The sequence below is a fragment of the Panthera tigris genome, chromosome D1 (genome assembly GCF_018350195.1).
Source record: "Panthera tigris isolate Pti1 chromosome D1, P.tigris_Pti1_mat1.1, whole genome shotgun sequence".
Taxonomy (NCBI): Eukaryota; Metazoa; Chordata; class Mammalia; order Carnivora; family Felidae; genus Panthera; species Panthera tigris.
In genome coordinates, this window is record NC_056669.1 from 101,832,756 (window position 1) to 101,857,109 (window position 24,354).

At 47.8% G+C, this 24,354-nt stretch overlaps 1 protein-coding gene across 2 annotated transcripts; it reads left to right on the plus strand.

Moving 5' to 3' along the window:
- Positions 1–477: 477 nt before the first annotated feature.
- Positions 478–24,335, plus strand: ZDHHC5 (zinc finger DHHC-type palmitoyltransferase 5). Of its 2 annotated transcripts, none has more exons than XM_042957357.1 (12): positions 478–738; positions 4,006–5,224; positions 12,970–13,091; positions 16,479–16,636; positions 17,657–17,829; positions 17,985–18,087; positions 18,673–18,764; positions 19,201–19,333; positions 19,942–20,065; positions 20,517–20,629; positions 21,322–22,181; positions 23,003–24,335. In XM_042957357.1, exons 2-12 carry the CDS (start codon positions 5,121–5,123, stop codon positions 23,166–23,168), a joined length of 2,148 nt encoding a protein of 715 aa, XP_042813291.1. In that variant the 5' UTR covers positions 478–738; positions 4,006–5,120; the 3' UTR covers positions 23,169–24,335. The 2 variants fall into 2 exon arrangements, with proteins under 2 accessions (XP_042813291.1, XP_042813292.1); XM_042957358.1 differs by lacking the exon at positions 478–738 and adding an exon at positions 2,679–2,697.
- Positions 24,336–24,354: the final 19 nt, after the last annotated feature.

The window sequence follows — 24,354 nt, forward strand, 5'->3', positions numbered from 1 at the left end:
TGCACGAAGGGGCTGAAAGGCGAGGACCGCGGGGCCGACTGGCGATTGGTTACACAGGAAGCCTGTCTGGGTCGTACCACACTTCCTTGGAGGGGTTCTAGAGAATGAGAGAGGCTAGGTCCTTGCTTTTGAGTATTTCCAGCACACACATGTAATTATTTTTACTTCCAAGGATTTCTTCCTGGATACTGTGGGGCTAGCCTATGGGAAGCAGGAAAAAGACTTTCCCGGACATTTCCCCATTTCCGACTCCGCAGTACGCCAATCCTCCTCTCCCAGTAGTCTGCGGAACCCGACGGCCCTGCGCGCGCGCGCTCGTTCTCTCGCGTGTGTACGGCGCCGTGCTCCTGCAGCCAATCAGGCCGCGAGGTCGCCGCGGTCGCCGGGTTCGCGCGCACGCCCTGGAGCGGAGTGGGGGTGGGGGCTATGGGTGAATGGGAGAGTGAGCGGGGGCGGGCGCGGCGGCGCGAGCCGCATGAATGAGAGAAACGTGCCCCGCGCGAGACGTCGCGCGCGCCCGGGACGGGGAGCCAATGGGAACGCTGGGAGGGCTCGAGACCCGGCACTTAGGGCAACGGCCGCGCGCCGGCTCGAAGACGAGCGTCGCCGAGCGGGAGCGCGCGTAGCAGGGCGGGCGTGGAGCGTGCGGGGGCCGCGCGCGGCCTCTCAGAGGCCGGACGGCACTGCCGGGAGGCGGCGGCGACAACGACGGCGGCGGTGACGGGAACCGCGCCGGGGGTGAGTACCGGGTACACCGGCCCCTGCGGAACCGGAAGTGCCGGGCCAGGGAGGTGGGAGGGGAGAGTGACCTCTAGGGAAGGGGGACCGAGAAAGGGGGGAGGTGGTTTGAGGCCCCATTCCTGCTCCGGGCCGGGTCATCCAACTGCGGCGGGACCCGTGGGCCCCGGAAACGGACGACGAGTAGAGGCCGGGGATCCGCGGCCGCCGGGGCTCTGGACGGGTTAGTGCCCGGCCGCCCGGTCCTGGCCCGGGACCCTGGTCCCTGCGCGCCTGGCGCCCGGCCGCCGCCCCTTCCGCCCCCGGTCCTGCGCCCCCGGGCTCTGCCGTCTCCCGCAGCCTCGGTGGGCCCTGCGGCCGCGGATTCCGTCTTCTCGGTCTCAGCCAGCTCTGCCCCGTATGGTGATTCTCCGTCTCCAGCTCCAGGGTGGCGACTGGGTGCTGTTCCCCTTTTGCCTCCCTGCATTTCAGGTCCCTTGCCCTCCTCTGCTGATACTTATTTTGGCTCAAGCTTCATCCTGTTACCTGTTCTCTCGCATCCGTCCACTCTCTCCCCCTACCCCCACCAGCTGGGTGCTCCGTGCTTTTAGTACTTTGTACTTTTTGCTAGTGGAGCTCGAATGTGTTGGCCAATATTTTACCTATAGGTCTCTCTTTGTGGGACAAAGGGGTGGAAAGTGTTTTACCCACTTGGCCAAATGAAAACACTTTAACGAGAAGTAAGAAAGTGATTTAAAAGTTATGGAAGGAATATGTGTTATATTCTGGTCCTTTTATTTGCGTTGGATTTTTTACTTCCTGGTTAGTACCATTTTGTCTAGGTTGATCTTATATTAGCATCCCTGTCCTTTTGTCCCAGTATCCCTCTGTACTCTATCAAATCTCTTCAGAATGCTCATAATCACCCATTTTTAAAAATCCGCGTGATGCTTACAGGAATTGTATTGCCATACATACATACCTCCTATGTAGTAACACCAGTATTAAACTTATGCTTGACTCCAGCCAACATCTTGACATGTGGATTATTCCATGATACCTTGGTTGCTTTGTGTTCAGATTTACTATACTGCTCTGTTAACATTACTTTATTTCAACAAATAACACTTGTGTTATGGTAATACTGCCCATACCCATCCGCCCCCTTTAAGGAGGTACCCACTTGTGTTAAGCCTTGATAAGGAGCACTCTATAGTTTGTTTTACATATACATATTTCCATTCGGTAGATTACTCTGTGTCTGCATGTGTCATACACATTCTTGTACACCTTTCTCATGCTGGTATGGATCCAGACTGCTGGCTGTGACGAACCACACTCACCTTGCAGTCTCATCCCTACTGCCCGTAGCACATTCTTCTGTTAAGACTTGGTGTGTGTTTATTATGCCGAGTAAATTGTTCAGTTTTTGTCTTCTCCCTTCTCACATATGTGCCCTAAGATTTCAGATGCTGATCTCTTTTGTTTCCCGTCACAGTACTCCCCAAATTGCATGGCCTTTTATGACCCTGTGACCCTGTATTGCTGTGGCAATATGAGCCCATGTGACTTTTCTCTTGTCAGAAAATACAATCTGAAATAAAGTAAGGTGTCTAAATGCTATTACTTTGGGTAAAATTTAAGCAGTGCAGCTTTCTGCCTTCTCTACATCTTTGGGCTTTTGAGGGGTAAGTTTAATAGTACTGCCCACAAACCAAGAATTTGCCTTTCAGTGTTTACAAAGTTACTCAGGCCTAAATTGAGACGGTTGGGCTTTCAGTCCTATAGAAACTCAGTGTTAAATAATCATAAAATCAAGAGCCAGAGGGGATTTATCTTTTTTAGGCCTTTAACAATTTCTTATAGTCTCTAAGTGTTCACTGTATTCTAATATTGCTGTTTGGCCCTGTAAAACTCTGTTTTTTTAAGGAAAGAGACAGTGAATCTTGAAGGAAGGTGCCTTTGCCTTCCATACCACAGGTAAGAGAGGAAGCGGTAAATTCCAGGGCACATTTGTATTTTGCTGTCTGAATCTTCTGACATTTGAATCTCTGCCTTTGGTATTAAGGGAAATAGCAGACTGCTTCGGTCAAATAAACTTATTTTTTACCTATTTATTTATTTAGTTAGTTAGTTATTTTAAAGTAGGCTCCACACAGGGCTTGAACTCACTACCTTGAGATAAAGACCTGGGCTAAGATCACGAGTCAGATGCTTAACCAACTAAGCCATCCAGGCACTCCTGAACTTTTATTTTTAAATTCTAACTTAAGTAAAATTTTTGGTCTTCAGATTCCAAAATGTAATCACTGGGCAAGTAGTGTAGTGGATGAGAAAGTGGTAGAAAGGCTTTGGTTTGGCAAAGGGGCATGTGAACTCTGGTTCTTAACCTGACTGTTCAAGCGATTAAGTAGAATGGCCTCAGGCATTCTCTAGCCTTCAATTTTATGGAGTGGGGTAAGGGACTGTGTCACCAGATAATGTGAGTTAAGTGCTTTGAGATCACTAGATGAAAAGCATCCTATAAAATCCAAAGTGCTGGTGTTATTTGGGTACTACCGTCAACAGAAATAATTGTTACTCTTAATCATATGGGGAATGTGGGGCGCAGTTGAACTTCTGCTAGGCCAGTGTAGGAATAAGGTGTTGAATTGGCAAGGACCAGCCCCTATGGTTGACTTGGTGTCTCATAGAGAGTGGCTCACCTCTCAGTTCAAGGACATTTCTCACCCAGGTCCTTTCATGGGTTATTCCAGCAGACCAAAAACTCAGTATCTGCCTCTTCAGGGTTATAACTAAAAAGCATAGAGAGATAAGAGACAGAGACCTACACAGAAAGGAAATGAGACATACTGTCCTAATTTTGAGGTTACTTTCTTCTTTTTTCATTGTTGCAATAAATACTCTCTTTTTCTAAAGAGAAGTCTCTTTTCTAGGACTGCCCTTCACCGCGGTGCCCTTGTATGTTTTTAGATTTTGATATTCTTGATATTTGTTACTGCCCGTTGGTGTCAGGTGAGACGCACCCCTTATAAGAGCTAGTTCTTTGATGACCTTAGGCCAGTGAAGCCATGTTCTTCTTTCCAATATGAACAGCACTGAGAAGAAGTAAAGATTGTGAATCCGTTGTTCTCTCAATTCAGAGTCCTTTCCCACCTGCACATAAGTGAAATGTATGCCATAAAAGGCACTTTTTAAACAGAGTAGCCTGTGGGGTTTAGTCATGATGTTTTCAAGAAATTCCCTGAAAGAATTTATCTGATAAAGATATATTTTTTTTTTTTCCAGGTGAATCACTGTAACCCAGTTGAATTCTGCATCTAGAAAGCCCAAGACTGAAGAAGAAAGATCAGAGACATTGACTAACCTGGAAACAGGGACTTCTTTGGAACTTTGGTTTCATCATCCACAGTACCCTTTTAAAACTATCGTTGAGTGGAATTGATTTCTTCATCTTATTTTGCTTGTTGGGAAGAACATGGCTTCAGGGATTTTACATTTCTCCTTAGTTTTGCATGAACTTGATAGGAAACGGAGCCCTTAGGGGGCTTGGGAATGACAAGAAGAGATTGAAGACCGACAAGCTCGCTTGCATGCGCGCGCTCTCTCTCTCTCTCTGTTTTCCCTCCCCCTTTGAAGAAAAGGATTTGCAACTCAACCTTGTAACAGCTGCTGCCCAGCTTTAGCCATCAAGAGAAAATAAATAAAATTAAACCACCATTGCTGGACTACAGACCCTGAAGTCAAGGTGTGGGAGTGGTGGCATTGAGGAAACTGCCTAAAAGGGACGAGGACCGCAGTGAAAACCGCTTCTCCTCAGAACTGGAAGGGGCCTCAGGTTCCCTTTTGGATTAAAATAGAAACACAGGGCGCACCTCTCTGAGGGGCACCTCACATCTTGTGGAGTGTGGTAGTCCTGGAGGTGCTATAGTGTCTCCTCAGAAGACTTTTGCCTTGCCCGAGGTGCTCTGCCCTGCCTGACAGGCTCCCCTTCTTGCCCTTGGAAGACTTGCCTCCATCCATGAGCTGTTCCTCGATCTGTCTGGTGGCCCATGTTCTCCACCTGCAACCATTTGCATGTGTACAGCCTGCTGTTTGTCCCCTCTTTGTAGACCGTACGAGTTGTGTTTCTTAATCTCTCCTTCTGCCTTGTTCTGGGGAGGTGGTTATTCATCATTTCGAATCACCTTTCCCCCTCCCATGTGCTTTCCTTCATTTGAGATCTTTTGACCTTTGGTTTTATTTGGGAGGGGGAAGGGTGATACTTTCACAATTTCGGTTTCCCCTGGTTTCCTTCTGTGCTCTCGTTGTCCGCTGCTTCCCTCATCCCATTTTCTTGTCTGTTCTGCCGCTGTGTGGGCCTGGGCTATGCGGCAGGGCAGACCTCCCATCAGAGCTCCAACATGCCCGCAGAGTCTGGAAAGAGATTCAAGCCCAGCAAGTATGTTCCAGTCTCCGCAGCCGCCATCTTCTTAGTGGGAGCTACGACCCTCTTCTTTGCCTTTACGTGAGTTCTCCCCCAGTGGTGGTATCTGGGGGGGGCATTCCGTGGGAGGTGGGGGAGTACGGTTTCTCTGGAGTTTTGCCAGTTACTTGCCAGGCCTGGGCGGTGTGGTGAGGTGAGGTGAAAACAAACCTCAGAGACCTGGGGAGACGAGTGCGAAAAAGCCTGTCCTGTCAGCCTTGCTATGTATGAATTGTACTCTTCTGAATCCCCTACCTTCCATTGCTTCCCTTCCTTTGGAATCACAGATGTCTTTGTGTTTTCCTATCCAGCTCCATCACGAGATGATCGTGAACTAGGAAGGAAGTAGGAGGAAACCACCAGAGAGGCTTGAAGCAGCTCAAGCAATCAGTTCTGTGAGAGAAAGAACCAGACTAGATGAGAGGTTTTTCACAGAGTAATGGCTTTTCCCCGGGCTCTCTGGAGCTGAGCATACTGGAGAATTGCAGGATTGATTTAGAAGATATACCAATGAGACAGCTGGGCTTTTTGTGTTACTCAGATGGTTTTCTCTGTACTCTTAAGAGCCGACGCCTGGAGAAGTGAAGGCCACTGGGAAAGGGCAGGCTTTATTTAGGAAGAGCCCTGGCGAGCTGCCTTCACATCCCTCCCTGCTGAGGGGATGGCAGTAATTCTTGCATTCCCTGGTCCTATTAGGAAGAGCCGTTGGCATCGAAAGGTTTCCTGCTTAGGGTATTCAGACTTTGTTCATCTGCCGGTCACTGGAGGAGACTGATTGATCTTCCCTCATCCTGTATTTTAGCTGTTACCCACCTGGCCAGCCTCTTTGCTGTTACCTGTTTATAAATTAACGTGTACCCGGCTTCCGAGCCTTAAACTGTTGAGTCACTGAGTTAGTGTTCTAGCTGTAGCTCTTGGAACAATCAGAGCATGCTAGATTTTCTGGGGAGTTCACTTTGCCGAGATTGAGGCTCAGACCTAATTGTGAGGTGTTATTGAGAGCAGTGTGAGGTTGCTGGCAAGAGGAAGGAGATGGTTCGACGGGATAGGGAATAAAAGCAGTTTCGACTCCTTAAAGGAAAAACGAAGCAGGAGTTGCTGGCGGTGGGGGGAGAGGGGAGCAGTTACTATTATGCGGAGAAACCTAGAACAGTTATTAAATTCGAGGAGGGGAGGAAGACCACCCCCCCACCTCCTGCCCCAAGTTGAGCTTCAGATGCCAAAAGGAATTCTGAAAGATTTGTGTTGCTTGGCTAGTAGAGTCAGTAAAGCAATGATGTTTTTCTGTTGAGTCTTAAACGGGGAAAAAAAATGAATCTCTTATCTGAGGTATGAGCATCTTCCAACTTTCACCTGTTCCTCTGGAGGCTGGAGGATTCTTTGGCCCTCAGCTCTCCAGCCTGAGCATGCCTGTTGAGTCCCTCAAGGATCTAAAGCAGCCCTACTCTTCTCTGACTTTACCTCTCATAGTTTGTCTCTCTTGCTTAAATTCAACATGTTCGGTATTCTGTCCTTTTTTTTTTTTTTTTTTTTAAGTTTATTCCTTTTGAGAGAGAGAATGTGTGTGAACCAGGGAGGGGCAGAAAGAGAGGGAGAAAAATTCCCAAGCAGGCTCCATGCTGTCAGCACAGAGCCCGATGTAGGGCTTGATCTCCTGAGCAGCATCTCCTGACCAGCATCTCCTGACCAGCAGTCAGATGCTGAACCGACTGAGCCACCCAGGCGCCCCCAGTGTTCTGTCCTTTGTGCATTGATTATCGAGAAGGAGGTGTGAGTCTTCAGTATGACTTGTTTTGGTTTCTGCTATTACGGCCAGCAAGTAGAATCAGCATTTTTTTTTTAAGATTTTAAAATTTTGACATAATCTCTACATCCAACATGGGGCTGAAACTCAGAACCTTAAGATCAAGAGTCTCCTGCTCTGCTGACTGAGCCAGCTGGGCTCCCCTTGAATCAGCATTTTAACCAAGGGTTGTGTATATCCTTGTGGCAGTTGCGGTGCTGTGTCAGGAGGGATAGATTATAAGACCAGGTTGACACCTTTAGGCCTGCTTGATTCGGAAGGGTCTGTTTTCCTTCAAAAGGCACAGCCTTGGGGCAGCTAAGAAATTGAAGGGACTCACGGAGCGGTTTCTTTCTTCCAACCCACCTATTCCTGAGATAGGGCAGGCAGAAGCCCCATTCTTATTTTGTTAATCTGGAGCCATTAAAGTGCTTGGCTGGTTCTACCAGTTTCGCCACAAAGAGTTGTCCTGACGTAGGCATTTTCTCAACTGATAGTTGAAGCTATTTAACCTACTTTCTCATTCCCTGGTGCCTGGAAGTAGGGGCCCTCCTAATTCCATGGTGTCTCAGCCCCAGGAAAAAGAATTTTGGACAGTATGGACTTTGGAATGACTGCCTCCAATCCAGAGTTCGAAGAAGAGCCTTGTCCTAGCTGGAGTCTCCCTTGGCAGTTTCCTCAGGACAAGTTTCTGGGCTCGTTTCTTCCCCATGGAGACAAACACCCTATTTCTCTTTATCACCTACCTCTTGGTACCTGTGAAATTATCATCTTTTCCTTTCCATCTGACCGTAGCGGTTCCTCTGTAGGTGTAGGTCTGGGCTGAGCTGCTCCTGTTCTCAAAAACTGTTCCCCCATGGATTCTATCTCTTTTAAGATTCAATTCTTTGGAGAACCTCCCTGTTTGAAACTATTTACAACCTAAAAAAGAATTTCTGGTTTCAAATAAACCAGAGGAAGACTCGTTTTGTTTTTAAAATTTTTATTTTTAAGTAGTCTCTACACCTAACGTGGGGCTTGAGCTCACAACCGCGAGATCAGGAGTCAAGCGCTCCTCCAACTGAACCAACCAGGCGTCCCAGGGAAAGGCTCTCTTTGAACCAGCTCCTATTTGGGACCCTAAATCTGTAACTGCTCTGTCCTCCTCCTGTTCTGTTCACTAGCCTGTAACTATCTGTTCTTACATCAGTCTGAGTCCCAAGAGGGGATGACTTTGGGGCCTAGAGAACCTGAAGTGGGAGGGAGAGTCCCTCAGTCGGCTGACATAATTAGTGCAGGCATGTAGCCTTAGGAACTCATTAGGAACAATTTACCCTCCATCTTTCCCTGTCAGGTAGGGAAAGCTGTGAGCAGAAATTATTGGCTGGGCTTGGTCATCAAAGGGTGACCTTGTGCCCTGGAAAAGCTTGAGTAGAACAGTTGAGGCCTTCCCTTCAGAACTCTAACCCTTCCTTCCCATTCGCTCAGTTTGCCCTGTACCAAAACTGAGCAGGAGAGTTATTGAGGATTCTGTTTTCATTCTTTTCCTCTTTCGCTGTCTGGGAAGGAGAGTGTCTGATGAAGGAACCCTCTTCCTCCCAGTTAGGTCCTAGATGCTGTGTTTAAGGTAATGGGTCTGGATCCTCATCTATCTTAGTTTAAGTCCCCTTTCGTGATTGGCAAGGGTGGGGGGCAGTGCCAGGTAAGAGGAATCAGCACTGTTTTGGGGGTCAGGAGACTAATTTTGGTAAAGTCTGTTCACCGTTGTGGAGCTATTCTTTGTGTAATGAAGAAGTTGACCTTGAGGAGTTTACTTGAGCACCATGACCCTTTATCCAGTGAGATCTTCCGTGGAAGCCCAGTGCGTAAGACACGAGAGGGGGGCTGCTCTGCTTCAAGTGAGGCTGCTGTGGAGAGGCCCAGCCGCTTGGTGTCTCCTCTTTGCCTCTTTCGGGGATCCCTGAGTCTTTCTTAGGACTCCTGGCAGTAAGGTTTGAAATAAACCACTGAATTGCCTCTCCTAAAATCTCCTTGAGCTGTGAGTTAAGTCAGCTAGTGTCTCTTTGTGTGTCTACTTCTCAAGTTGGAGGGAGGGCGTAGGGGTAAGATCTCTGCTGCAGGCGGTCCTCTGCGGGAAGGAAAAAATGTCAGGGTTGTCTGGAAATCCATGATGGTCTTTCCAGTGTGTCCCATCCATGAGAGTGCTTTCTGCTGTTCAGCTCCTGCCTCTAGCCCCTCCCAACTCTTACCAACGGCGTTGGGTAACCTCAGTGCCTCTCCCTCTGGTCCTTTTTTTCTTGACTGCAGAGGTGCTAGCACCTGATTTGAGTGGGAGTAGCCTCGTGATTTAGGGCATTAATTGAGCAGTGGATGTTCCTTTTACTTCCCACGTTGTTTTCACATCCAGGAATAAGTGCCCAAGTCCTACATCTTGCTCTCGGCTGCTTGAAAGTGTGCGTAAAGACACCGCAAATCAAGTGTTTTAAGAGAAACTTACCTACCTAGAAGGGGAGAAATCGTTTTCTCCTGGAATCTTGAGGATCCCTAGAGGCTGGAAGTGGAATATTCGTTCCAGCCTTGCCTCATCAACAAGGAGCAGTAGCCATAGACTATGTGCCAGGCATCGGTGGAATGCATAGACCTATGCTTCAGGAGCTTAGCGCCTCTGTTTTAAGTGTTCTTGAATTTCTAGTACCTCACAGAGGGGAAGTGGAATTAAGGATGAAGGTGGGGCTGGAATGATAATTGATGATGAGGGTGTTTGTTAATCATGTGGGGTTTTTTTGGTGTGGGGGGATGCCTTCTATCCAGTGAATGCTCAATATTAAGACAGCTGGTTTAGAAAAGAATTCCAGGATCTTTTCAGATATGTCTCCTTCATTCTCATATCTATTATGTAGCTGAAGTAACACGACTGGAGTTTGCAGATTACCTAAGGCTACATAGCAAAGCATTGATTGAGATGGGATTAGGAGCCAAAGCTCCTTGACTCCTACTTTTTTCTTACCAGCAGCTTAACCATTTTTTATAACAGGGAAGTGTTAGAGAGGGCTTGGAAACAGATTTTCAGAAGTGTGTGGGTTTTTTGTTTTTTTTTTTAATTTTATTTATTTTTTAAAGTAATCTCCATGCTCAGTGTGGGACTCAAACTCACGACCCTGAGATAAAGAGTTGCATGCTTTTCCATCTGAGCCAGCCAGGTGCCCCGGGGAGTGTGGGTAATGAAACCCACTCTCCCTGAAAACAGGAGTACTGGATGGGTGGGCAGAAGAACCTGTTCTTCCTGGGTTGGTATAGGTCTGGGAGTCTCATCAGTGAGTCAGCCAGCCTTCTGGGCTACGGCCACTCCCTAGGCTTTGGAGCCCTGTGATTATTGCCATAGGCTGAGGACCAGCCCCGACAGCTCCTCCTCAGCTCATTCCTCCCTTCTTTCCATGGAAGGCAACAGATTCAGACAGGCCACTTGGAGTGGTCACCTAGGAATCTGGCAAAGTACTATAGCAACTGCAAACCTCTCCACGAGCCAAGCAGAGTATGGGATGTGGCAGGAACGGACTCTGTTCCTTCACGCCTCTCCTTGGTGGGGTGTTCCCTCAGCTAGAGTGTGAAGGTTGGAAGCAGTGGGTTGGATTTCGATCTAGGGGCAGGTGCTGCCTGTGAAGTTGACTTGCATCATTTCTAGATGCTGCTCCTGTGGGGATGGGCTTTATTTTGGCAACAGATACCAGAACTGGATTCTGGGGTTACACACTTCAGCCGGGAAGAGTTGATACAAAGTTGCAGGAGTGGGGCGCCTGGCGTGCTCAGTCGGTACAGCAGGCGACTCTCGATCTTGGGGGTGTGCATTTGAGCCCCACGTTGGGTGTAGAGGTTACTCTTAAAAATAAAGTCTTTGGAGGGGAAAAAGAAGGTCGCAGGGGTGACGTCAACTATCCAGGGGTGGTGGTTGGCAGCACACCCAAGAAAAACTGGGTGATTTTCTTCACTTGGAAATGGAGAAGCTGAAGAAGGAATGGGGTCAGAAAGACGGCCATCTGGGCCTTGGAGGGGCTGACATCTCCTCCTCCTTCACCTTTGTTTCCCTTAGGGATTGAGGAACCTGTAGTTTGTCTGAAGCTCGAGAGGCCACAGTGGCTACAGTTGTCCATTCTAGGAATGAGACTTTTAAATCATGGGCACCTCTGTGTTCTAAGGATTCCATTTCTTTTTCCCCTTCTAATTATCTTCCCAGGCTGTAGGAGTCCAGTGAGTCACCCCTTCTCCTCTTCCCCTGGCGGAAATCGAAGCGACAGCTAAGTGCTAGGGAGGGGCTCTGACCTGGATGACTGGTTTTCAGTTTCTCTCCCTCCCTCCTAAAGAGCCTAGGAGGTCAGGCTTTGGGTGGGGCTGTGTAAGGCCTCTTCTTGCTTGTATTCACCCCAAACCCTGCCAGAGTATGGGGACATCTTTTCTGAGCCAGAGAACTGCCACAGGATGAGGCTTCCGTGGGAGACGTGGCTGGAGTAAGACGAGAGCTGTGACTGAGGGTCTGTTTTCCCTTGAAATCAGTGCCTGCGCCTTGCTTCGTTATTTTGTTTCCCAGTTATGTGCTGACCCGCCAAGAGAAGCAAAGAGTTAATTGATATTTACTATGTAATAAGCCTAGCACGCAATAAACATTGACTTACATTTTTTGGTTTTAATGAATGGCTAAATGGAATTTGAATAAATAGTTGGAGGTGGTCAAGACTTGTGAGATGCTTTGTGACCATCAGTTTTGGCTCTTATTAGTTTGTATCTGATTGGAGAGCTCAATTCCTGAAAATTGTCCTGATTTGTTCAGGGCTGTGCATTTTGATTTGATGGAGATAGAGCTCCTCTGTCAGCAGAATCCAGGGCTGCTGTGGATTAATTCTCCTGACTCATTTGCTGTCTTGTTCTCCTGGCCCCTTCTTCCTTTCTTTCAGTGAACTCTCCCTTTTCCTTCTGGCTGGTCTAGATAAAGGGGACAAGGACAGATGCTGTCCTCATTCTGGAGATTAAGTTCTCAGCCACAAAGCAGATTAGGGTACTTAGCCACTGTCTTGTAAGGGGAAGTTCTTCCTGAGCTGAGATAGGAGAGAGGGCACTTGATAGTACTGACAAAACAACCAGCGCATCAGATGTTCTGAAACTTCCAGCTCCCAGAGAAAGGAAGAGGTCTTATGGCTTTCCTACTCAGACTCCTGTTCTCACAGAAACGGCGCGTAACCCTGGACTAGGGCACCCTTTTCTTTTGTCTTCTGTCAAAGAAATGTTAACCTAAAGCATATCTTTTGGTTTGGACCCTTGGAATATTGGCTATGTTTGGCTAGTTTCTTTTTCCTATAGAATTTAGGGCTGATTTGGTCTGATACCTGCTCTCCCCCACCCCCGGCCCTGCCACTCTTCTACTTCATTTATAGGCCGCAAGAGGTCTAGTTCTGTGTCTTGGTAGCTAATCTTTTCTGTGTGTGGTCCCCCTGCCTCCCTTGAGAACTAGCTTTTAGTTGAATAAAACTCTCAGGAATATCTGATGCAGGGAAGAAATTTCAGGCAGTTGAGAGTGGTTCAAAGCCAGCTGGGAAGAGGGAAGGGGAGCCAGAGAGGCAGGTGGTATCCCATGCTTTGTGCCAATGTGCAGGTCAGTGGGGCATGGCTGAGATCCAGCAGCCTGAGGCTGCTCGAGAAGGGAATGTGGCTGGTGTCAGTTACATACTTGGTCCCGGCTCTTGTGCCTGGCTAAAAGGAGGTGAGGACAGGTTCTGAAACATGGAAAGATTCACCGGGCAGGAATGAATCTGAAGAACGCAGACCTCAGTACAAGGGATTACAGTAGGAGAGATTCTGAGTCTTGTACCTTGATCTAAAATGAGTGTTTCTGTGGGAAACTAGACGTACTTGTTGAGAAGGATAAAGATAATTTGAGACCGTAGAGGTGGCACACGCAAGATTTCTAGCTGTGGGGCTGTATGATTGGTGTCCAGAGTGGTGGAGCATCCCCTCATTTTCTTTATTATCCGTACAGCTGTCCAGGACTCAGCCTCTACGTGTCACCTGCAGTGCCCATCTACAATGCCATTGTTTTTCTCTTTGTGCTGGCCAACTTCAGCATGGCCACCTTCATGGACCCAGGGATTTTCCCTCGAGGTAAGATCTCTCTCCTCTTGGAACCTCCTCACTACCTTTGAAAATTAGTGATTTTTGACATACACGTTTGGTCCCGGGCCTTAGGACTCCTAGGGGTTTGGGATACTTCTGTAGTCTAAGGCGAAAAGCGGGTTGGGGTCTTCTGGAATAGATGTCCTAACTTCTAGTCATGTGATTCACTTTGGGTTAGCTCTTTGATTTTCAGTTACTCATTCATCAGAAATTCATTTCAAGCACGTGGGCTGGGCATTATCCGTAGGCACAATGATAATCTACAGTGGATTAGACGGTTATCACAGTATGGGGTAAACTGGTGGGGGCATAGGCAGGGTTCTGGGAGAGCACAGAAAAGGGAGCATTTGGAGCTGCCCGAATAAATTGGGGAAATGCTGCGAGGAGGAGGCAGGAAAGACTTCAAGCGGAGGATGGCAGGGAAATGTGTTCTCAGCTGAGGAAGCAGCAGGAGCCACGAATGCCATGCTTAGTGGGGTAGCAGACAGAGTGCACAGTGGGGCCAGACGGTGTAGGAGGTAAACCAAGAGCCAAATGGTGAAAGACTTTGGTGTGCTAAATTAATGGATGCTGTTTCTTCCTTTGGACAGCAAGAGGTCTTTAACTGGAGGAATCATGGGATCAGATTTTGTTTTACAAAAATAAATCTTATAAAAATGTACAGATACCTTTTGGGAGGCAATTGCAATAATGTAAACCGGATGAGAACTTGAATTTGAGGCTGGATTTATAGACTTTTTTTCAGTAGACTCAACAGAATTCTTCATGACCGTTTGCTTATTGGGGGAGAGTAGGAGAGTGAAGGAATTGTCTAGGGTCATCCCACCGTTCCTAACTTGGGAGACAGTTGGATGCTGATTTTTATAAAACAAGATATGAGTTACAGGAATGTTGAACAGGTTTGGAAGGAAGACAGCCCATTAGACATGTTGAACTTGAGATAGTTATGGGTCATTCAGGTATAGTCAGCCAGCTGGCAGTTGTCAGAGACCTGGGTCTCATAGGCTTCAGCCATGTGGTGTTTGAAGCAACGGGAGTAAGGTTGTCTAGAGAAAGTACAACAAGGTAAGGAAAGAACCAAGGTCAGATCTGACCAGCATTGACATTTTAATGAGCAGAGGAGGAGGAGGAGCCACTGAAGAGGGACTGAGTAAGAAGGTTAGTAGGAGAAGAAACTGCACAGAGTGGGAACTAATAAAGGTTCACGAAGTTCATGATGGTTCGCAGTATCAGAAATTCGATCCAGTATGAAAAACTCAGAACCGCCCGTTGGAATTTGTGATCTTGACGAGAATAGTTGTCATAGTGTGTTTAGGTATGTATGTGTGTGGGAAGAATACAGGTAAATAATAAACCAAACTGCCATGGCTTGGAAGGCAGTGAATGGGCAGTGAGGAAGCAGAGTCCATGAATGTTAGGATTACTCTTTCAAGAAGTTAGAGAAGGCAGAAGATGGATGTCTTACTAGAGAGGGAGAGAGAGGCTTTTGGCCTTTTTCTTTTTTGTGTGCTAGAGAAGATGGAAGCACTCTGGTCACGTGAGGAGGTGGAACCAGACAGGCGAGGGAGATGGTAGAAGAGAGGCCTTCCAGAGTGAGGGTGTGCTTTCCTGCACACGTTGGAAGGGTTGTGCTTACAGAAGAAGCAGGCTGTTCTGGGAGAGGAGGTGAGAGTCAGGAACCGTCATTAGAGTTAGAAGTCGATAAGGGTTGTTGCTGATAACCAGTTTTTCTGTCAAACGTGAAGTTAGCTTTTAAGAGTGAGAGATGAGGTTTTCCTGAGATCATTGCACTCACAAAGCCTGTGTCGCTGTGCTTTGTGACTCCTGTCTCAAAGATTAGTTGAACCGAAGGAACTTGGAGTCCCTAAAGCCAAAGAGGACTGTTTTAATGAGCCTTTAATGTTCATATATTAAATATTTATTGATCTAATATGGAAGGCATTATCGTGGTCATTTGGGATGACTTTTTTTTTTAAAGGTTCTTGCTTTCAAATAGCTCAGTGTGGAAGGACAAATAGGGATGACGTTTATATGAATAAATCTCCTGTACTGTGTGCTAAGGTCTAAGAGTAACTAAAGAACCGTGTAGTGTTTTAAGAAGAGAAAGCGCTTGTTTCTGATAGATGATGGGTGTGGAAAGATCAGAAATTTCAAAATAAGTAGCATTTTAATTTTTTTCCTTTAAAAGGAAACTTGTTTTATTTTTTATCTGTTTTTTTAATGTTTGTTTATTTTTTAGAGAGAGGGAGGCAGCGAGCAGGGGAGGGGCAGAGAGAGGGAGACACTGGCTCCAAAGCAGGCTCCAGCCTCTGAGCTGTCAGCACAGAGCCTGATGCAGGGCTCGAACTCACGAACTGTGAGATCATGACCTGAGCCAAAGTCGGATGCTTAACCGACTGAGCCACCCAGGCACCCCAAGAGGAAACTTTTTCTAAAAGACCTTAATAAATAGTGAGTATTTATTATGCAGAAAGCATAAAAAAGAAATACATCACCTGTAATTACACAGCCCAAAGATAACTACTATTTATATTTACCTTCAGTGTTTTGAGGGTTTATGTATATAACATTTATATATACCACTTATCTGTAGCAAATGTGTGTGTGTTTTTGTGTCTATTTTCAAAACTATCTTTTTGTTTATACAGTTCTTTACCTTGCATTTTTTTACCTATCTGTATTCTAAACACTTCCCCAGAGCAGTAAAAGTTGGAAACTTAATTTTTAATCCCTGCTCCTTCGTTTATTTAATGTTTCCTTCCCACATGTATTTTTTCTAGATTAATAATAAAAAATAAAAATAGTACACAGCAGATGAGAAGGCAAATAATGTACTTTCAGTTTTGAAGTAGGATCATGAGTTTCTGATAGTTGAGAATTGAAAGGGCATTCAGGTAAGGAGAGTGTCTTGAGCCAGCAAACAATACTGAAATATACAGGAGATTAATAGAATAGGGGAAGCTCTTTTGGGGAAGGGGTTTGTGCGTGGAAAACAAGCTTGCTGTTAGTTCCTCTCTTGGATTGCTGTAGTTTTCATGTATAGATGTTGAACTATTATGCCGACTCTTTGTGTATGTGCTTCGATATGTAAATTATTTCCTCAAAAATGTAATTTGTAATATGTAAACCAAGTGTCAGCATACCCATGTCAGAGCTACCTCTGAGTCATATTCTCCCGAACCTCATTTCCCACCGTGTTCCCGTCGCGTTGGGTACAGAGCTGATCTCACGGTTTTAGTTACTAGTTCCTGTTCTCTCTTACCCATTAGACCGAATTCCTTGAAGGCAGAGGCCATACTTACATATCACTGCATCCCTCGTGCCGAGCCCAGTCCTGGCACTGTTGTTTTTTAATTGATCATTCCTCTCTTGCAGCTGAGGAGGATGAAGACAAGGAAGATGACTTCCGAGCTCCCCTTTACAAAACGGTGGAGATTAAGGGCATCCAAGTGCGCATGAAATGGTGCGCCACTTGCCGTTTCTACCGTCCTCCCCGCTGTTCCCACTGCAGTGTCTGTGACAATTGTGTGGAGGTAAGCACTCTGAGTGGGGTCGGCCTGGGTGCCTACTCTGAGTTCTCTTCTTCCCGCCCTTGGAAGAAGAATTGAATCCTCTGGATTCTGGGTCATGGATGAAATACAGCCCTGGCTAACGGTCTGGGCCGTATGGAAGCTCTGTCAAAAAGTGTTACCAGTGATGTACACGCGAGGGGCGCCTGGGTGGCTGTCGGTTAAGGGTCCGACTTTAGCTCAGGTCATGATCTTGTGGTTGGTGAGTTCCAGCCCCGTGTCAGGCTCTGTGCCGACAGCTCAGAGCCCGGAGCCTGCTTCGGGTTCTGTGTCTCCCTCACGCTCTGCCCCTCCCCAACTCGTGCTCTGTTTTTCTCTCTCTCTTTCTCTCAAAAGATGAATTAACATTAAAAAAAAAAAAAAAAAAAAAAAAAAGCTGTCCGCCTGAGAGGTAGAGAGCATAACTATTTGTCTGTTATAGGAGGGACCCCAGATGGGAATGGGCTTTCCCGACACCAGGATTCATAGCCCTAACCTTGTGTCCCTTGACTCATCTTTTTGGTTATTGGTCCTGGCTTTGTGTTACCTCTTGCATCTACTACATCATGCAGTCCTTTGCATTCAGACTTTACAGCTATATTTCTCTTCCTGCTTGAACTGCTGCAGCCCTCGTCTTTTATTTTTAAACCCTTTTTTTCCAATCAGTTTTTACTTAGCTGGAAGCAGTGGTCTGCCAGATTTTCCTTCCAGGCCTCTTTTCTCGTGAATCTTGATGTTTTTGCAAAGCCTCTGATATTCATCCCTTTTGGAGTTCTTTGGTCACATTGGATAAACTTTGATCAGCTTCTGGGAGGTCTTCCTCGCAGCTTGATAGAGCAAGATAAACTGCATGAGCCTGTTGTTAATTTTGCAACTGAACGGTGAACTTGATCACGTATTACTGAAAGTAAAACTTCAGTTCTGACATTTGTTCCTGCTGTTGACAGAAGCGATGTAGGGCTATGGTCCAAGGACGCTTCTCAGTCTTTCTCTTTTTGCCCCTAGGAATTTGATCATCACTGCCCCTGGGTGAACAACTGTATTGGTCGCCGGAACTACCGTTATTTCTTCCTCTTCCTCCTTTCCCTGACAGCACACATTATGGGTGTGTTTGGCTTTGGCCTCCTTTACGTCCTCTACCACATGGAGGAACTCTCAGGGGTCCGCACGGCTGTCACGTATCCTTCAAGGCCTATGGGTTTCGGGCTGGGGAGGGGTGAGGAGGAGGAAAGCTGAGTGCTGTGGTGGCGTGGGTCAAAGGTCACGTGGCTGTTGCAGGGGCCGGGGATGGTGGGATCGAGCCGCTCTGTTCTCCTTGATTCTTTGGCTTTAGAATGGCAGTGATGTGTGTGGCTGGCTTATTCTTCATCCCTGTAGCTGGCCTCACGGGATTTCACGTGGTGCTGGTGGCCAGGGGACGCACAACCAATGAGCAGGTACGGGGAGAAGGGCTGGGAAACCTTTGTAGAGCTGGACGCGGGAGTCTTAGTCCTCCAGTAGGAGCGGAGTGGAGTGCTTCCGTAGATGGCTGCTTGATGGGTACTTTCTGTGATGCAGTGTCCACGCTCCTCATGCAGGCATGAGCACAGAGCCATTCTCAGTTAACAACCATTTGCAGAATGCTCACTCATATACTGGAAGGTTTGAATTCTGAGCTGATGGAAACAGTAATAGACCTAGGCCAGTGCTCAGAAAGCTTCTAGAGCTGCTTAAAGGAAAACACTTATTTCCGTGCACGTAATAGCAGTGACCTTACTTGTTTACGTGTATATTATCTGCGTATCCCCATTTCACATGAGAACACTGGGCCTACGGTCAAGTAGCTACCACGAAGTAGATGTAGGATTTGAACTGAAGACCCCATTCTTAGCCATGACAAGTAGAAGCTTCTTGACGGCAGGACTGTGTTTTACTCATTTTTTATCTCCCAAATGGTGGGTGCACAATAATTGATTTGTTTTGGCCTTTGGGGATCAAGGTCCCATTGTCTGACTGATAGGGCCCTTTTTTGCTCCTTCTAGGTTACGGGTAAATTCCGAGGAGGTGTGAATCCCTTCACCAATGGCTGCTGTAACAACGTCAGCCGTGTGCTCTGCAGTTCCCCAGCACCCAGGTACACCCACCCCTCTGGTCTAGTGTTCATTCTTGGTCAAAGCTTTTGTCTTTGGGCTTGTTCTAGTCTAGGGGCGGTTGGGTGGGAGACTGTCATTTAGGGAGGGTTCTCTTAGAATGGGAAGTGCCTACAAGGGAGAGAAATGGCATCCTTTAGTGGACCTTCTGAATTCAATTGACATTCCTCAGGTATTATGGTTACTCTCCTTTGAGAGTTCAGGGTGAGATTTATTGCAGAGAGGCTTGATCTAGGTATCTGCCCAGAGGCCTAGTCGTGGTGCAGTTCTTCATGGAATCTAAGAAATCAGTTCAGTGCTAAGGTTTTTGCTGCCTTGGTGAGACCGTGCTTGTATTTGTAAAAATGCTTAATACAAGGTAGGCAACCAATAGATATTTTAGAATGAGTGAATGAAAGCCGTCTCGCTCTTGACACTCAGGTACTTGGGAAGACCAAAGAAAGAGAAGACGATTGTTATCAGACCTCCCTTCCTTCGACCAGAAGTGTCAGATGGGCAGATAACTGTGAAGATCATGGACAATGGTATCCAGGGAGAGCTGAGGAGAAGCAAGGTGAGGAAGTTAGGGAAGTAAAGTAGGTAACTTGGGGACTTGCATGGCAAAGAGATGGAAACTTGATTTTAGTTGACATTACTCTTAACGGTATTTATCACTCTCTGACTTGTGTTAAAAATTACTTAAGTACAGGGGCGCCAGGCTGGCTCAGTTGGTAGAGCATGCAACTCTTGACCTTGGGGTGGTGAGTTCGAGCCCCACACTGAGAGTAGAGAGTTTACTTAAAATAAATAAATGAAAGAAAATCTTTTAAAAAACTAGTTAAGTACATATCTTCTTTTTTCCATTAGATTGTGAGTTCACTGACGGTAGAATTTGAGTCCATTCATTTCCATGTCTTCATAGGACTTAATGTAGCAGCTTCCAGATGGTAGGAGCTCAACAAATAGTTGGTGGAAATGAACAAATAAGTGACAGAATTAAACCTTGTTGAAGACTTTTCTTTATCCGTTGTCATCCCCCAAATGGCTCTTGTCCCTTGTCTTCTAGTCCCAGTTTAGAAATACATAATTGGCGCCCTGGCGCCCCTCTTGTACCGGTTTGATTAATCCTTGGAGCTGCCCTTACACCCAGTTCTCCAATCTGATTTTCCCTCGTTTATGCAGTCTAAGGGAAGCTTGGAGATAACGGAGAGCCAGTCTGCAGATGCCGAACCCCCACCTCCTCCTAAGCCGGACCTGAGCCGTTACACGGGGCTACGAACACACCTCAGCCTGGCTACTAATGAGGGTAAGAGCAGTGGCAGACGTGAGAAGGTTACTGTATGCTGTGGAGAAGACGGGCAGCCAAGGGCGGGGAGCCAAGGTTGGGTGGCTGAGAACACCCAACGGGTGGGCCTCGGGCCGCTTCTTTGGACAGCTGGGACAGGAGAAAGGGGATGCCACTTAGCTGTTTGCAGTGAACTGAACTTTTGTCGTTGGGTGGGGGCGGGGGAGGCGGGGGTACTGTCGGCCTTCAGATAGACCAAAGAACCTCCTAGACCTCTTTGGTGCATTCTCTCTCTCTGGTTCTGGGCCGGTATGAGTCTTTAGTCTCGGCTGCAGCAAAGTCACGTTCCCGGGACTTTTCTGTTGCCCGGTGTATCTGTTCGTACCTTATTCTCCCTCCGTCCTTCAAGGAGCGCTGGCCACATTAAGAGAACAGCTTGTAAAGCGGTGTCCCCGGGCCTTTTTTCCTGCAGATAGCAGCCTCTTGGGCAAGGACAGCCCTCCCACACCCACCATGTACAAGTACCGGCCGGGCTACAGCAGCAGCAGTACGTCAGCCGCCATGCCTCATTCCTCCAGCGCCAAGGTACTCAGTACTCTGTAAGAAGTAAGGCTCTGATGTAGGTCAGCTGTTCTGGGAAAAAGAATATCGGAGAAGGGGAGGAGGAAACCGAAGACATTTTACCAATTGTTGGCATTAATGGGCTTGAGTCTCCTTGACAGCGTGTCCTTCAAAGAGGGGGCAACGTAGCAGACTAGATAAAAGCACTGATGACAACACCGTATCTGAGTTCAGCACCCATCGTGGGCAAGTTACCTGACCTCTCCGAGCCTCGTTTTCTGTATCTTATTTTATATATTTGTTGTTTTATTTTAGATAATTATAAATGAAATAAAATTATTTTAGAGAGTGCGCGTGAGCCAGGGAGAGGGGCCCAGGGAGAGGGAATTTTAGGCAGGCTCCACCCTCAGCGCCGAGCCCGACCCGGGGCTCAGTCCCATGACCCTGGGCTCACAACCTGAGCCAAAATTGAGTCGGACGTTTAACCACCTGAGCCACCCAGGTGTCCCTCATTTTTTGCATCTTAAAATGAGATACTTGTTCCAACTCGTAGGTGTGCTTTAGGCGTTGAACAAGATGATGCGTGTAAAAGTTCTAAGCATACTGGTGGCACATGACAAATACTGTTTCTGACGGACTCTTGGGCCTAGGCTCTTGGGCCTAGGATCTGTCACAAGAGGAGGAGCGCTAAGAGCACGCTTTATTTTCTCCCTCAGTTGAGCCGTGGGGACAGCTTGAAGGAGCCAACCTCGATTGCGGAGAGCAGCCGCCATCCCAGCTACCGCTCGGAGCCCAGCTTGGAGCCAGAGAGCTTCCGTTCTCCCACCTTCGGCAAAAGCTTTCACTTCGATCCACTGTCCAGTGGCTCACGCTCCTCCAGCCTCAAGTCGGCCCAGGGCACTGGCTTTGAGCTGGGCCAGCTGCAGTCCATTCGTTCAGAGGGCACAACCTCCACCTCCTATAAGAGCCTGGCCAACCAGACACGCAACGGAAGCCTGTCCTATGACAGCCTGCTCACTCCTTCAGACAGCCCTGATTTCGAGTCCGTGCAGGCAGGGCCTGAGCCAGACCCACCTTTAGGCTACACCTCTCCCTTCCTGTCAGCCCGGCTGGCCCAGCAACGGGAAGCCGAGAGGCACCCACGTCTGGTGCCAACTGGTCCAACGCACCGAGAGCCCTCGCCAGTCCGGTACGACAATCTGTCGCGCCATATTGTGGCCTCCCTCCAGGAACGAGAGAAGCTGCTACGCCAGTCACCCCCACTCCCGGGCCGTGAGGAAGAACCAGGCTTGGGGGACTCAGGCATTCAGTCAACGCCGGGCTCAGGCCATGCCCCTCGTACTAGTTCCTCCTCAGACGATTCGAAGAGATCACCCTTGGTTAAGACTCCACTGGGACGCCCAGCTGCCCCCCGTTTTGGCAAGCCAGATGGGCTAAGGGGCCGGGGACTAGGGTCCCCTGAACCAGGCCCAACTGCCCCGTACCTGGGCCGATCTATGTCTTACAGCAGCCAAAAAGCCCCACCTGGTGTCTCCGAGGCAGAGGAAGTAGCCTTGCAGCCATTACTGACCCCCAAGTAAGTATGAGTCCTTCCTGACCCTCAGTGGATTTTAAAGTTCGCCCCGGGGCCTACATAAGGTGTCATGACTTCACTTATGTGCAGGTGGACTCAGAGGCGCCTGCTTGTAGATCGCTCATTTCGCTCACTGTCTCCAGCTGCCTGCATGGGCTATTCCTGTTAAAAGCCTAAAGAGCAATACTTTTATCTTCATCCTGTCTTCCCCAAATGTATTTATTTGCCTGAGAGCAAGTATTTCAGGTAGCCGCTGTTGGAGAGAAGGAATAAATAGGGGAGATAGGGCATCAGGTTTGTGTTAAGCAGGGCAATAAAATAGGTGGGAACGTTTGGGTAAGAAAGTATGCACGTAGAAAAGCACATCAGTTCTCATAACTTTTTTTTTAAGCTTATTCATTTTGAGAGAGAGAGAGAGCGTGCGCTCGAGTGGGGAAGAAGAGGGAGAGAGAATCCTAAGCACGGACCTAGAGCCTGTGAACCGTGAGATCATGACCTGAGCCAAAATCAAGAGTCAGGGGGTGCCTGGGTGGCTCAGTGGGTTAAGCATCCAACTCTTGGTTACATCTCAGGTCATGATCTCACGGTTCTTGGGTTTGAGCCCCACATCGGGCTTTGTGCTGACAGTGTGGAGCCTGCTTGGGAGTCTCTCTCTCCCTCTCTCCCTGCCCCCTGCCCCCACCAAAATAAATAAATAAACTTAAAAAAAATCAAGAGTCGGGCCCTTAACCCAGGCTCCCCTGTTCTAGTAATTTTTAAAACAGTCTCCCTTTTCTGTGTTTGGTGTCCCAGTTCTGATGACACCTATCTTTTTTCCTTCCTAGAGATGAAGTACAGCTCAAGACCGCCTACAGCAAATCCAACGGGCAGCCCAAGAGTATAGGCTCTGCCTCCCCTGGCCCAGGCCAGCCTCCGCTCAGCAGCCCCACAAGGGGTGGAGTCAAGAAGGTGTCAGGGGTGGGTGGTACCACCTATGAGATTTCCGTGTGAGCCTTCAGCACCTCCCTTCCGCCCCACGCCTCTGCGCCTACACCAAAGGGCCCCAGGTGGCCACCTTCCTTTCCTCAAGGGGCTCCCCTGCCCTGCATGGACATTTTTTTAAACCACCGATTCCAAGAGGATGAGGAGCGTTTTATAAAATGCAGTGGGGTTGGGGAGTTGGAGAGTTGGGGCCCTGAGACTGGGGTAGCAATCCCCTTCACCTTTTAAGACCTTCCCTTCCTTAACCCCTGGACCAGACTCAGTGGACATTTGTGCAATTGCTCGCCCTGGAGGGAACCAGATCATTTTTAAACCAGAAATAATTTTTTTTATTATTGTTACGGATTCTATTTTTTTCCTCTCTGCGTTACCAGGTGTGTGTGTACATATATATATATATACATATATATATATTATAAATATCAAAGAAATTCTATATCTATCCTGGGATGGGAAAATGAGGGAGGGATATGTAGGAGGGGTATCGTACTCTTCCCATTCCTCAGACCAGCAGGAAAGAAGTGGGGACATCCTTCGAAGTCTTCCTTTTCCAGTGGTTCCCTCTCTTGTCCCAGTTACCCACTAAGGAAACAGCACCCCCTGTTGTTGGTGCATAGTGATCAGGAAAGACACCTGGGGGAGAGGCGAGTCTGGGGTCTTGGTCAGAGGAGGGAAGGACTTGGAGAGGAGAGTTAGTTTTCTAGGCTCACTGGCACTTAGTTTCCCCAGGAAAGGGGTCACAGCCCCATGACTTTGGTGGTGGTGGGGAGATCAGGAAACGAGCTTGGCTGAACTCCAGAAACAATATTGGATAATCCCCCCCGCTTCTTGGGGGTGAGGGATTAGGGTGGGCTCCTTTAGTCCCCTCAGAGCCTTCCCCCAACTCACACGGTTAACATTTTTAAATCCAAGGCCGGGAGAGATGAATCCAAAAAGCAATATTTTTCATCACATGCCAAAAACGGGATAGAGAGAAGGAGCGGCAGGCCTAGGGCCCTCCGATTGTCCCTTGGGGGTTACCCCTCCGCCCACCTCAGTATGGTGCTGGGTAGTGGGGGTACCTGGGTTCTAACCTCTAAATAGGGGAGACCCCAGCCTCTAGACAGAGGCCCTTTTATTTTTTATTCTGATTAGCCATTTTAAACCAACAAGGAATAAAAAGAAATCCTGATCTAACCAGCTCCCCCTGACTTGT